This window comes from Rhipicephalus sanguineus, chromosome 4, assembly GCF_013339695.2.
Source record: "Rhipicephalus sanguineus isolate Rsan-2018 chromosome 4, BIME_Rsan_1.4, whole genome shotgun sequence".
Classification (NCBI taxonomy): Eukaryota; Metazoa; Arthropoda; class Arachnida; order Ixodida; family Ixodidae; genus Rhipicephalus; species Rhipicephalus sanguineus.
In genome coordinates, this window is record NC_051179.1 from 35,502,961 (window position 1) to 35,518,535 (window position 15,575).

Below are 15,575 nucleotides of genomic sequence, written 5' to 3' on the forward strand. Positions count from 1 at the left end.
TGAGTACATCTATGGTTAGCATCACAGATTCTTGCTAGATTTTATTCAACATAACAAAATATACATTTAAGATTCTCCACCCCTCCTTTGCGGTCGAGTAAAGTGGCGTGCAGCGAACACAAAAAGAAAAAACGTTCATTGACCCTACGGAGTCATCTATAAGGGGAGGTAGTCTGCCAGACCATGCCTGTCGGCCACCTCCCCGGCTCTGTTTATGGGCCGGAGCTGGACCCCCGGGTTGTCAGACGACAGCATTTCTTGCCGCGCCACAGGTGAGCAAGTGACCACGAGATTAGGTGGGGGAGGGTCTTCCCTCCCCCACACAAGAAATATAGTCCAATTAACGGAACGCTCTACGACTGAGAGCTTTTTTTATTTTTGACGGAAACAATATATTAGAAAATAAAATAATGGAGACACAGGTACACACTTGACACATCAATGATTTGGCATGGGTTTCAAAAAAAAAAGCAAAATAAAAGGGTGGCTGTCTTCCGTTCAACACGCAGGCAACTGTATGGACGTCCGATACAGCGAGACACCAACACCAGCGTTATAGGGTCTGAAAGCGCTTTCGGTATTGCTCACTTTGGTAGCGCCAATGCGCCACGTTATCACGGTATGCCCGACGGCTCGCGCTCCTACGCTCGGTTATAAACTCTCTTCAATATGCAAAACAAAATATATTACTTCAAAAACGATCAATATATTATTATTATTATTACTCCTGGGCCACGCCTATACATCGACAGATTTACACGGGAAGCTGTTTGTACAAGTGAGGCCGGGTCTGGCACTCGAACTGTGGACATCGAAGATCTATGTTGGCGCTTCACAAACTGCGACACGACGACACGCAAACAGCAAAGTGCAACACACATCGGCATCACTTGGGATACAAGAGGAACCTATAAGCTGTGCACATGTCACAGCAATGCACGAAATATGAAAAAAAAAAGGACGTTCTAAAACACTGTTGCAACAATTCCACAGTATACAAAATGTGCTGCAGAACTACCAAACAACGTTAAAAAATGCAAGGGTTTTGATTTCGACGTCACTGATACGCACAACACAACAGCGAAACACACAACAGCATAGCAGAGATTACCAAGCGACTCGACAGCTCTTCACCCTTCAAAATTTCACTCATGACACTACAGGCGTTGTGTTAACCAACGGTCGCGGCTGTAAACAATATCGACACGAACGACAAACACGCACTTTCTGCCGCTGCAAGATTTAGCTCTCTCCTTCTTCTTCTTATCCTTAGTCGATGGCGCATACCCAACACAGGGGATTGGCCAAGTAGTGAGTGGGTTTTTCCATTAGGTTATATAAGATAAAATTAGACTCGAGCACGAAGCCGTCTGCCACCCGACGGTTCCTGTATGAGCTAATGTTGCAGAAAAAAAAAAAAACGCCATATTCGAGATTTCGGAGTGCCTTAGTGATGGACACATAGCTTACGGCCACAGCCAAACTTCAGCGGATGATGATAGCACCCGATAGTCGAAGCACTCCGGCGTTAAAAATTTCTCGCAGCCGCACTTCGGTACACACAACAGCACATCGACAATGCCTCGAATGAAAAATAGAAAAGCTCACTTTTACTCAGCGTACGCATTTGATTGTATCGCTTCGGAGTCGCTGCAGCTGCACACGAAGGTCCAATGAAGGTGAAGGTCGGTGAAAGTCGTAACTGCTGTTATCTATATTAAACCTTTGGCGGCACTACATTAAAGCAAGCGCCAATGTTGCCAGCTGTCCATACTCGAGCTGTCGGCAGAGCAGCTGCTTCGTCAGCTGCTCCAGTGAAGTGGTTTCTCTTTTCTTTTTTATTTCAGTCGTCGACTGGAGAATCGGCTAAGCGAAAATGACTCCGGACCTTGAATGCAGCCTTAAACAGAGACACGAGATAAACGCAGCGCTGAGAAAAATGCTCGGAGGAGCTATGAAGTAAGACTGCACGGCAGCTCGTAATACTAAGTATTCGCGAAAAAAAAAATAAAAACACTTCTCACTTCACGAAACATATTCAGCAGCTATGATGAAGCCGCAAGATGCTTACTTTCTCAAGTAAAAGCAAAACGAGCAAACGATCCCTCATCAGACACGACCCAGCCGCGCAAGGCTAGATCACAGATCCGTGCTTCCTTATGTTGCCCTATCTACGCGATCTGCCATTTCTCTGCAATAAACAAACGCTCACTCGCGAAGGCCTTAAAAAAAATTCTGCGCCTGCAGTTTCAGCTAACCCCACCTCTGTGCCCGAGCGAAATACTCTTAAATAAAATTAAAAAAAAAAAGAAAGCTTGACGCCAAGCCATACTTCGCTTTGTTATATAAGCTTACGAAAGTGACGAACCTTCGCGCACTAACGAACCAACTTATTTTTTTCCTATGTACACGTATTTACACGCTCTGATGCAGAGCTTCTAGCGATCCACAGTGAATGTCGTCATCCATGGAAGACGGGGTAGATACATGGCATCGTTTTCTGGTTGTCAAAGCGTATGATGTCCTCCCGTACGGACATCGTGCCCGAAGGTAATCACTAGTGCTCGTAGCTGCGCAAGAATCTCCGCGTCCAATAGTGGTTAGTGCTCGTGACAAGGGCGACTAAGATTCACTCCAGTTGAGTCGTAGACGTAAGTTGCTGGTTAGCGAGCTATCGATATATGTACACCGAGAACGAAGGCTAGAATCTAGGGTGCAACGTACAACCAAACATCAATAAGATCCATAGCCCTCAACAATCGAGATCGCTCATGTCAGTTGGGCGCTGGCTTGAAGGGTCTAGCAATGCAAGGCCACTTCTTTGTCAATAAAGATATACGTACAGTGAACCAAAATATAATAAAAAAGACCAAGCCAGGTACAGGAGAAAAAAAAAAACAAAAAAAACACGGAGCACACATCTCAACGCTTGAATACGACAACGATTCGTCTTTTTTCTTTTTTTCTTTTTTTTACGTTACGGGCTTGGTATCCGGGATCAGAATCCGCTTAAACGTTGTCATTATCCGAGACGGTGTGCCGCAAGTTAAGGAGTTAGCTTGTCTCCCTCGAAATACTAAGTCTACAAAAAAAAACGCCCCTCGCTTTTCGGTAAGGGTTCTTATGACACTTAAAAAAGTGACAAGAATAACCTAAATAAATTACTGCGGCGACGCCACAGTTAGAAGGCGGTCCGAAAGCCGCGTAAAAGCTTTCTCGTGTACATACCCTGAGTTGCCTTCTACCGTTAACCTTGTTAATACTCATAAAAAGGCTGCGCTAATAGTGTGCCCTGCTTTAAAACCGGAGCCTATGAATACAGTATCGGGAGGGCAGGTACAAACGTTTCTAAGAGAGGAACATAGAGTTGGTAAGATTTGCGGGGTATGGGGTTCACGATAACATGTGCAGGGCGATAATCTTCATCATTCTTTGATAACCACCCCAACTCCCGCATAAGCTCCTTTTGTTACGAACAATAAAGGAGTACTTTTACACACCTCTATTCCCAAGAGTAGTAATGTATACACCCCATCTTTCCCGCTCTTATTATTTTACAGGTTACACATGTACAGGACAACACGTACAATATATTAAAAAATCGTGCTTCTCTCGCGATACATTTCAGGCCGATATGTTAACACCCACCAGAAGAAATCCTCGCGTTGGTCAGCGAATCGCTTTCTTTCTTTAAAATAGACAAATTCACATCTTCACAGCCTCTTATAAAGAGCAGTGGTGTCGTCTCTACGTCCCGAGCTGGCATCCACAAGAGCTTAGTGTCAGTATAGGTATTGTACATTATCGACAGAGCGCCGAGTAAGCGCACAAGCTCAAAAATTTACCTCAGTGGGCGCTCGGGGTGACAATCGGCAATCAGTGTCGAGGCACCCCTAGGAAAAGTTTCTGCAACAGGAGTTTCAAAACTACGACTTTCCGGCATATGCCGCTACCGACACGAAGAATCGCACGCGCACACATTTGACTCGAACAACGTGCACACGTGACACGTCCATTAACGGGCACAAGGCAGAGGAATCACACAACCAACCAACAAGGCCATCCGGAGGGAAGCCGGCAACCGTTTACGCGCGCGACTCAACGCGTGTCGGCGCCCTCAGATCACGAAACTCGAGCGCGGATCAGAAAAACTAACCGTGTAGGTCTTTTAAGATGGCAGGTCGCTGCGAGCCGACTTCGACACAAAAGTCGGTGCGCTGATCTCCGTTCCTGGCACGTTTAGTACTATACTAAGAAAGCCTACAAACGTCTCCGCGGTGAATCTAACTCTTACCACACACTTTTATGGCTTTTGGTGCGCTTAAGGACCAAAAGTCACATTGAGCGTCACAATCTCCATAGGCGGCACCTCGACCGCATTGACGTCGGGGAGCCTCGCCCCGTTTCGAACGCCCGTCAGCGTAGTCCTGTGAACCGACTGCACCTTGACGAGCCGGAACTTCTCAGGTCGCGATGACGCTTGCCTCGAAGAAGACACGTGGCCTTGAGACCCGGTGCCCGACGAGGCGTAGGTCTTCTCCATCTCGCACGACGGCGGACCTACGCTGGCCACGCGGCACGAGCCGGCCTTGCGGTGCAGAATCAACAGGCTGCTCTTCGAAGGCCGGTCGAAGTCTTGCTCCAGAGGCACCGTACGAAGGTTCATCATCCACGTCGAGCACGGGTAGCCCGCGTGCAGGAAACTGAAGCCCGGATGAAGAGCCCGGTTCTGCTGTCCCTCAGTGGCCAACACGACGACCGGGTAGAGGAGGCGCTGCGATAGCGAGTGCGCCAGCGAAGACAGGTTCGGTAGGTCCGGCGACATCCTCCCGCCATCGTCGTTGCCCTCGACCTTGTTCCCCTCGTTGTCCTTGCCGGAGTCCTCGGGAACCCTCGGTTCCAGGAGCAGCCAGAAGTCGGCTCGCGTTTCGCGAACGTCCAGCACCCCTTCGCCGAGACCGCGGCTGTCGTCGTAGCGAAGCTTGCGGTCCAGCATCACCTCCAGAGATCCCGGCTGGACGCTCGCGGCGCCGTGGGCGTGCGACACGAGAAGAGTGACGCGCGACAGCTCGTCCTCCAAGTAAGCGGCGGCAGTGACGGGGTAGTAGTTGGCCTCCACGGGCAACCGCACGTCGGTGACGCGCTTCATCATCTGGAAGCCCGACGAGTCCGTGTAGAAGGTGCGGTCGCCGCTGTCTACGTCCGTGTCTATCTTCATAAACATCTCGACGTTGTAGTCGGAGCGCTTGGACAGGTCGAAAACGACGCTCATCTCGAGGCCGCCTCCGAGGAAGCCGTCGACGTGGTACACTCGGAAGGTGTGCGTCAGCCCGTCCGCGTAGGCGGACACCAGCTCGGAGGTGATTGGACCTTGGACCACGCGCACAAGCGGAAAGCGTCCAGTGACGTTCACGAACGGGTCGCTGGCGTCCGGTTCGAACAGATAAGCGCCGCTGTGGAACTCGAGTGAGCGGTACGCGTTAAAGGAGACGTTCACCCGCCTCTCGAGGCCGCTCTTGCGCAACCTGATTGAACGCAGGAGGCCCGTTTCGTGGGAGAACGTCGCCTCTATGTACGGCGTGGACAGGACAACGGGCTTCGTGTGCGGGCTCTCGAAGTTGAAGACGGCCTGAGCGCCAGCACCGGACCACGCGTCGCCGACGAACATAGAGACCCTCGTCTTTGGCGTCGTTAGCCTGCCGGGCTCTACGAGCAGGGTGTAGGTGCTCAACGAGAGTGGCGCCAGCTTAGCGACGAACACCAGCTCGAACACGACGCTGGACACGGCGGCAGCGTCGGTCCACACGGGGTTGAGCTGAAACAGAACGTCTTCGCCCGTCGCGTCGAGCACCCTGGCAACGGGGTCGTACACGTGCACGCGTACCACCTCCTGCAACGCTTGCGCGTGCGAGTTGTAGAGGACGATCTTGCGGCCGTGAATCTCTGGCACGGTAAGCGGCAGCTTGATGGGCAGCACGTCGTAAGTGGGTCTCTGCACGTCCGGATATAGGTACGACGTCACGGGTCTCTGCGACTGGATCGCGGCGCTGACCATGGGCTGCTCGACGAGCATCAGATACTGGGCGGCGTGTGCGATGACGCCCATGGCCTCCTTCATGCCGTTGTACATGCGCGACCCGTAGTCGGCCATGACGCCTTCCTTTGACGTTCCCGTGATCGCGTCGTGGTGCTGGAAGAGACCCAGGGCGTCCCTGGTCTGCACGAGGAACACGTAGTCGGCATCGAGCCGGCGACCCAGGTCCGTCTGGCCGCTCTCGTTCAGGTAGACGCGGGCGAGGCTGTAGAGGATCTCGGCGGCGCGTAGCCAGTGCTCCAGCTCGCGGGAAAAGTGTTTCAGGTAGGGTCGCGTGGTGAAGTAGCCCGTCCAGTAGGAAGGCTTGCCCTCGGCGTACATGTCGCCGTACGAGTGGAAGTCTCCCGTGAGCTTGGCGAACGGGTGCTCGCGCGAGACGCCCTTCTCCATGCGGGTGTAGACTTCTTCGAAGTAGTCGCTCAGCGTGCCGAAGCGCACGTGCGCGTGTAGCCGCTTGCTCTTGTTGATGTAGTCGAACAGCTTGCGGTAGTTTGCATACTGCTGCTCCCACTCGATGTCGTGGTCGAACCGGAAGTCGTCCCCCAGCGGCACCAGGGCGACATTGTGCGGAAAGAGCGAGCCGATCCGGCCGTACTGGCCCAAGAGAAGCTCGGCCAGGGTGGCTACGTTGTGATCAGCAACCTGCGAAGCGCGACTCTCCGTGTACTCTCCGGCGAGCCGGCGGAAGTCGAACTTGAGGCACACGTCCGTGTTGGGCCCGCAGGTATGCTTGATGCTGTACAACTCGAAGGGCGCCATGTGAGTCACCACGCCGGAGTCGTTGAAGTAAGTTGTCGGGAACGGAGTCTTCCAAAGGAACTCCAAGTCCCTGCAGGGCGAGTACAACGACGTAATTAGTGTTACGTTCACTGCGCAAGCTGCAACACAACTGTCCAACGTGTCCTATATATAGTACAACTGCAACAGCCATCAATGTTATCCGAACTCTGGTAACACCGCCTGTGAGCAGCAATAACTTATACATCGGAAGCCCTTTGCTGCATGGTTACTTCCGTTAGCGTTGCAACCGTAACGGTCACGAAATTATCCCTTACAGTTTAAGATATAGCTCTAAAACACGAAAACAAGCACGCACCCACAACTCATACTAACCTCCTCGCGGCGAGGAATTCTTTCCAAGCGAAGTGAGTGCGCTGGATGAAGGTACTGCGGATGCCGGCGGCCTGTAATAGGTACGGTACGGTCGCGCCGTGCCCGAACGGGTCGATGGACCAGCCAGCGCGCGGTACCACACCCAGCGTGGAGCGTAGCCACTGGTGTCCTTCGACGAGCTGGTCAACCATGGCGTAGTAGTGGGCGGCCGCCTCGTCCGTCATCACCCAGCCGCCCGTGACCATCTCCAGTTGGCCACGGTGCACCAGGTGCCGCACAGCTTCGCGAAGGTGCGGCCTGTTCTCCAGGCTGCGCGAAATGCACAAGGGAACAAGAGATTAGTGGCGATTAAGCCACAAATTAAAAATAAACCCGTTAGCATTACCTCCAATTCTACATAACTACCTTCAATTACCTTCCCTAGCATTAACCAGTTCCGGTATTATTCGAAGTAGGCTTCACACCGCAAGCTTCAAACACGCATACTTTTTTTTAATGTACTGTCCATCGTAATGCTGAGGCACACACAAAAAAAAAAAACGAACATAGCTGCTGACGACAAGCCGGTGTGTCCTCAGTAACTCAGCCAATCGATCGCTCTACTGGCCGGTTCATGAATGCGGAAGTGAACAGCACTTATTCAGGAACAGAGAACCGGGAACAGGAAAAATAAATTGACGTCAGAGTGACACTGATGACATTGATGCCTGTGTCCACTGATTGATACGAAAAAACATCATCGCCGATCAAAACACCGAACGAATCCTCACACAAGCTACCAGGTAGATTGTTTAAGTTAAATAAATGGGCTTTGTAATTGTATTTTGCATAATCAGTGCTACATTCGCACAACGATGAAAAAAAAAAAAAGAACGGGATAGACGAAGGACTCAGAAATCCCCGTACCTTTTCTTCATGCGGTTGCAACTAACAGAAGCATTGAACACGTCAAATCCCTCCCCCTTTCCTTTTCTCCCCACCTCTTTCCCATTCACAATCAGATGCGAGATGGTATAAAGACAATACGCGAAAGTGTACTTAGCAGTGTGTACTTGAGAAGTGACCAGGCTAAAATCCATTAATGACTGCTAGTGGACGACCCATTCTATAAGTAGCTGTCACAGTAAATGCATGAAACGTAACTAAATGCTTACGTCTAATTTCATTTGAGATATTGTGATGCTAGGCAACTAAAGCGAAAAAAGAACATCGGATGATAGGGACATGAATGAAAGTCTGTTCCACTAAAACTATAATGTCAGTTACACAGTTTGCTGTACTGTGAAAAGATGTAGCAGCAACTAAACCAGCCCGTGTGTTATTCGTCCATGATGCATGGTATACAGAACAAACTACACGCTTATTGCCATACAGCCCTGTTATTTCTGTTCGGAGGGATGCGGCGTTCGTCACATATTACTCGAATCATATGTTCGAGGGCAGACACACTATGAGGTATAGTAACAAAGGTACAAAAAAATGTTACCCAACTCTGCGCATTGCGCATTGTCGGGTAAAGCATCTTGACTCTAGAAATTGCCCTAAGTATGCTTCCGTAGTGCTAACAAAATGAAGTACATATAAGGGAGTTTTAGAATAGCGTGCGCAAAGCCTTGCGTTAGCGTTTGTCACAACCGCGCATGCGTCATACATTATCCTCTTTTGGGCCCCCGTTAAGTGACGAAAACAGCGGGCCGCTATCTTTGCGTACGCTATTCTAAAACTCCCTATTATTGCTTATGCCGTTTCTGCTATAACAGTGCACACTATCATTCAACACACTATGTCGCTTTCCCGCATTGCACGAGTGCTTGCTCCGGCGCAATACAACCGGTATCGGCAGTGAAGCCCAGTTGACGCGCAATAAGTCAAACAAAAGCTTTCTGATTTTAGGCTTACACTTTGCGAGCACCGATGGCAAGAAAAGCAACACAAGTTCATATATACGCAACCGTCATCTTAAACTACATCGTGCGGAACGCAGACGGGCGTTTGTAGAAATCTGCACATCGATAACAAAAATATATAGTGTCATGACACTAGAGACAAGAAGTCACTTTCCTGCACTACATGAGTGCCTGCTACGGCACAATACAACCGGCATCGGCAGTGAAGCCCACCGTCGTAGCGATAAGTCGAATGAGCACTTTTAGGCGTAAGGAAGCTGAGAAGTTTATTCGAAAAAACAGATACTTAAGTACAAAAAGGCACGTGATATTGACAACCGAAAACTAGAGTGAAGTCAAACAAAGTGATGTATATGCCACATGGACGCCGCCAACATGCGCGCGAGAAACGTCTAGTCACCAAATGATGCCCGCAGATAGCTCTGTTCACTTTGTGATAATGACACTGAAGGATGGCTAATGCACGAAGCTTCCTCTTTACAAATATGATACGCTTCGATGATTTCCCTGATGAGTTGACTCTTATGACGCTGAATGATTGTACACTCTTCAAATCATGGCTCACAACCACATGCCTTGGAATGCGCCCCGATGTGCGACAATCTATAAGACCGGCTTGTTCTTTCATGCTCTTTTAGGCGCACACTAATGCAGCGCCCCGTCTGCCCTATATACCTCTTCCCACAGGACATTGGTAAATCATATACGACCCCCATCTTGCATGGAACAAACGCAGCCCTACGCTTGACGCCGCACACGGTCGAAGCCCCCTTTTTGTTCTCTTGTGTTGCTTTTCTTGCCTTCAAACAACGGGCAGCGCCCGTCCCGTTGTTTCTTTCTATACTGTCCTCGTTTTGCTGCGCTGTTTTTAAAATGAATGTAAGGAAGCTGGCAGTTCCTTCTTCACGTAAGAACACGTGCGCACATAAGGACAGCGACGGAAGTTCAACGCGAGGAAACGCACTCATAGCGAATTACATTGTGTGGAACGCAGAGGAACGTTAGCGGAACCTTGCGCACCGGAAGCGTAATATCGGCAGCATGAACTGGAGAGCAACGCGAAGGCGTCTCTTCCAGAATGAATATCGGCAAAATGAAGGCGGCTAGATGGAAAAACGGAATTCGCCTTTTGTAATATCACGCAGACTTTCTAGCCCTTCAAATAAGGCGTAAATCCGTAGGACTAAGCAGAGGGAAAGAATACGGCGACACGGCCGTTTTGACCATTTTAAGTTATTCTTCATTTTTTATGGGGGCGGGGGGGGGGGTCTTTCCCGCGAGCTCGTAGGAAGACAAGGACCCAAAAACGAAGACCAATATCAGCGGATTTCCGCTTTTACCTCGACACTTGTAATTGCTCGCGTATAACCCGCAAAAAGTATAATAAAACAAATTTTGAGCTAAAGTCAAAACAAAAAATACGCGAATTCCGCTCTACAAAGGTGGCTTCACTGGCAGCACTGTACAGCTATGCAAGGAAGCTAACTTTGAGGCAACACGCATGGATTGTTTTTAGGAAATTTTTCGGGAGTCGTTGTTGGAGGTGCGGGTTACACGCGAGAAACTCATTTACTGGCGACAACAGCAACAGTGCGCTTTCCAAGTGAACACCGCTACCATTTCAAGAACAACCATCTTTTTGCGAGGTGCACATCACCTTCGTTACCTAGCAGCCACACAACTACCGCAGCCTCCAAAGTACACATACAGGGACCAACACAGCCGCAGCCTGCGAGGCGCGAGACACCTCGCACAAATGTGTTATAACAAAATTCCACAAGTACATTTCAGCCCGCATCTGATACGTACGACCTACACAAGATGGTGGACTGTCGCAATACACGTGCTAATAAAGCCGGGATCGCTCCAGTAAGTGCTGCTGCTGCAAGTTCGCAATATGCTTCATGGCACCACCAGCGCACACTCGGCCATCTTGAGTGGGACGACTTAATAGAACGGAAAAGCGTATATACTTCCAGAATTTAGTATACGAGAAAGCTGCGCGACAGCGAAGTGATTAGTGCGCCCCGCTGCCGAGTGCGTCCAGCTGCCGACTTCACAGCGAGGGGGACTGACTTCTATTTCACCACCGCCGCGGTGGTCTTGTAGTTGTGGTGCTAAACTGCTGAACCTAAGGTCGCGGGATCGAATCCCGACCGCGGCAGCCGCATTTCGATGGAGGCAAAATGCTAGAGGCCCGTGTGCTTAGATTTAAGTGCACGTTAAAGAAACTTGTGGTCGAAATTTGCGGAGCCCTCCACCACAGCGTCTCTCATATCATGTGGTTATAACTTCAATTCCCGGTAGTCAATAAAGTATCGATCTTCTTCGCCACAGAAGCAGAGGATGAAAGGGGCGGCCTTACGATGACAGTGTGAAGACGAGAGCTTAGTTTAGATCAACTAGCCCAATGATGGAAGGTAAAAGCCTATATCAATTCCAGTGCCCCAGTGTCAGCTTTCTTGTCGTCTCGCCAGCAGTTCCCTCTATACGCTTGTTACACATTCATATATCGTATAGAGAACAAAGCTTCGGAATTCGCACTCATGTCCTATTCGGTGTTCAGTATACTCCGTCGTCGGACGTGACACTGGAGATGGCGTTAAGTTAACTAAACAGAAAAGAACAGTACGTAGGAAAGGAATTAGGTTTATATCCACGAGCAGCGTCTACACTCTACGTCGGGCTGCACTCATCCTGACATACCACCAATACCGTGACGCACAGCGGGGCATCGAGCGCGCGGGTACACATTCGGCCTTACAGGTACAGGTCCTCTTTAGCAGGGACGGCGAGGCACGAAATAAGAAAATCCACACCGCTTAGGTATACGTACGTCTCTTCGCGCGAATTTCGCGCTGTTAGTTGAGCGAAACCGTCTTCTGCATGAAAGGTGCACAACTTTTCGGCCGTAATTGAAGTAAATGAAATCAGGGGCGTAGCCAAGGGGGGGGGGTTCAACCCCCCCCCCCCCGAAATTTTTCAGTTTTGCTTGCGTATATATACACGCGCCCATACAAACGCACGCACGAACACGAACATACATAAAGTATGGTTGAACCCCCCCCGAAAAAAATTTCTGGCTACGCCCCTGAATGAAATAGTTGGTTTAGAGATTACGATTCGCCAATCAACGTTCCAAGAAAAAAAAAAACTCGAGTGCACTACAGCGTGGAAGAGGTGAGGCTACTAATATACGTCCCCAACCCGTTTATACGAGTAACTGCAAGCTGGGTTAGTTCGTTCATGCAGCACAAATGAAGAGCGGTTAGCACGAAACTGAAGACAAAGACAGCTGCAGAAACAAGTAAACGCGCTGTAATCCTGACCACGTGGGCCCCGACAACGGGACATGGTAAAGGTACGATTGATTGATTGATTGATTGATTGATTGATTGATTGATTGATTGATTGATTGATTGATTGATTGATTGATTGGTTGATTGATTGATTTCTGACGCTAAAGAGCGAAAGCAAGACAAGTCCACTGCACAAGAAAAAGAAGTGCGCCTGCGGGCCTACTCATAGGGAAATAATGGAAAAGGGGGCTGGAAATATTAATGGGCAGGAGACTAAATGTAAAAGACACGGCATGAGGAATGCATACTGGGTTGAGAAGGCGCCAGAGCAAGGCTCAGAGAGATTCGAAGAAGTCATTCGCCGCAGGTCGGGCTGTAGTTTGGGCACTTGAGGACCGCGCTTGTGAAGAAGAAAGTCGAGCATAATCTCTTCGATACAAAAAAAAAAATCAGTAGGGTACACCCACCTGCGCCACCAGCGTGAGAAGAAGCACATCTCGGCCCAGAGGAAAGAGAAGTCCTTGTGTTTCTGCAGGAACTCCACCATGTTGTTGAGGATGTGCGCCGTGTTGCTCAGGAAGTAGCCCTCGAACGTCTTCAGCCAGCCGGGGTCATTGTGCGAGTGAGGAATCACGATCACCTGAAACGATTTGATTCTTTTATTCCGCTAGTCATGTATAAAAAGCAGATGACGTGCGGCACTTGGTATTCGAAGAGAGGACACGGGCCGCTGCGCATATGGTAACAATTTGTTTCGAGGCATCACACCAGAAGCACCAATACAGATTGAATTAACGGCGCTTTATTTTTGTCAAACTTAGTATATTTTATTAGTATTCACCCTGCACAAATTCAACGCGTGTAATGATGTATGAAAAACAATATATAAACAGAAGTTTATTCGTAAATAGGTACCTGTCAAGGAAACAAAAATAATTTATAAATGCTACACTAGCCAATTTAACTAATAGTCTGTACATATCATTGAGGCTGGCGAATACTACAATCGCATTTCTCGCTTTAGCTCTCTTTTGTTCGACAGCGAAAACGTCAACGTCATCTCGAATCCCCTTGCCTTAACGACATTGAGACATCGCAAAAGGGACATTTTTCGCTTCCTTGGCATGCAGTGTTAACGCTTTCCGCACACCGGCGCTGGGAAACACGTATAAGATATTTTAGGTTGATTTTTAAATTTTCTTTGCCCAGCATCCGTAAGTCAGTCCTATCGAAATGGACACTGTCATGGCGAGTCAACACGCGGTTCGCTGGGTTTACGAACTGTGCTTCCTGCAAGCGGCCGAAATCGCTATCGGAGTCGCTGAACGACAATTCACTCGTCGTTGTTTACGCGCACCGCCAACAACTGACAGTCGACTACAGAGCTGCTGCTAGTACGTCACGAAGAGCTGTCCGCACGTGACTTAGACCTACGTCAGACTGTGTTCATACGTCACTGTGAAACCGCCCCCTCGATATCGAAACTAAAAGTGAGCTTTTCAGGAAACGGTATTAAAAATGTATGAAAGGTCCCCACGTGGGAGCGGCCCGCGACACAGTGATCTGTGTTTTGGAGGACCAAATAAAAGTTTATCCAATTCAATCCAATCCGAGGCCCCATGATACTGTTCTGAGGGTTCTCTACAACAGTGTTTTTATTTAGAGTAACAATATGAGAATTTTTTTAAAATTCGTGTCAGTGCTCTTTCAAGCCAGCGACTAACTCCAGCACGTATACTGAAACATCGCGACAGTAATACGAGGTCTAGTGGCTTTTTAGTAGAAACACTGTTTTTAATCAGCTTCTTACTCAAAAAAAGGAAAGAAAAAAAGGAAGGCGTCTATTGGTTCAACGATTCGTTCCCACTAAAACAGCACTGTGAATTACAAACTGACTCGTCATCTCATTTGTAGGCAATGGTACGATATTTTCGCTTGAAGGAACAACGACACGAAGGTCCGGATCGAAGCAGACAGGCAGCTCGGAACAAGTCACAACAGCGCGCGAGGAGCTACTGTTATACAGACCGGAGACGCGTACACGCGCAACGCGATGCGTCATTCCCGAAGCGTGTACAATATCCTCCAACCAGGCGACGCCTTCTCCCTCCCACTCTTCAAAAACTAGGTCGTCGACCGGACTGCATGCACTTTCAAAGGGTGGGGACCACATATATATCGCGATATATATAATACACACGGACCAGCCGAGCGTTCAAACGTACAGGAGGTCGTGGCTCAAACATACACGATTGCGGCGGCGAGAGAAGCACACAAAAAAGGCGTGGGCGCGACAAATGAGCGCAGACAAACAATCGAACAAAAGGGGGGAGGCTGCCCGCGGCGTCGTTCGCTCACCGCTGCGCCGAAACCCTTCGACAGAGCGACGAGCGCCTATACAGACGCACAATGGCACGGCATAACCCGTGCTTTCGCGCGCACAGCGCACACCGTGCATTTCGACGCAGTGGTTTCGTTTGTCCGCAAACGTCGTACCTGTTTGCGTATTACCGGTTACCGGAGAAGTGAAAGCAAGCAGCAACGCCCAGGAAGCGATATGACGCAGAGTATAACCAGTCTGAGGTACGTAGGCAAAGCTATACTACTGCTGTGACACACATGTCCAACTTTAAAGGGACACTAAAGAGAAAAACGATTTTTTCCTCGCACTAGTAAATTACCCTTTCACGATACCACAAACACTACGCTTGCTACTAGAAGACGCTTGGTAAGCGATAAAACGTGCAGCAAAGAAAATGCGGGTGGCGGCACCGCCTCGAAGTTCCCTCATCATTCGTCGTGACGTCATAGATTTTCACGGCGTCTACTAAGTCACACGTAGTTCCTAATTGGTAAAAGTGAAGTACATTGTCTTCTGAGGGAGCCGGAGACTTATCACACCAAGTTTCCAGAAATTTCGTTAAGCCAATGTGGCCAAAATACGAAAAAAAAAACACACTGAAATCAGTGACGTCACCATCGGAGATTTCGGCGGGAAATCTAAAAGTGAGACATTTGACATTGAGCTTCTCGTCTATCAATAAACCTATGGTAGCCAAATTAATGACGGTGGAGTTCCCGGAGAGTAATTTATAAGTCTAAACTAACGTATTGTTTCACTTTAGTGTCCCTTTAACTGTTTTTGTAAAGAGTTAATGGTGG

The 15,575-nt window shown here is 49.1% G+C and overlaps 1 protein-coding gene across 1 annotated transcript in view; it reads right to left on the minus strand.

Moving 5' to 3' along the window:
• Positions 1-340: 340 nt before the first annotated feature.
• The window catches only part of LOC119389769 (alpha-mannosidase 2), a 66,118-nt gene continuing 50,883 nt past the window's right edge, over positions 341-15,575 (minus strand). Inside the window, exons 2-4 of the mRNA XM_037657159.2 lie at positions 12,881-13,053; positions 7,208-7,516; positions 341-6,923 (exon numbers count right to left, since the gene is read on the minus strand). Of these exons, the coding sequence (XP_037513087.1) occupies positions 4,322-6,923; positions 7,208-7,516; positions 12,881-13,053 (3,084 nt within the window). The 3' untranslated portion in view covers positions 341-4,321. The remainder of the gene's footprint in view (positions 6,924-7,207; positions 7,517-12,880; positions 13,054-15,575) is intronic.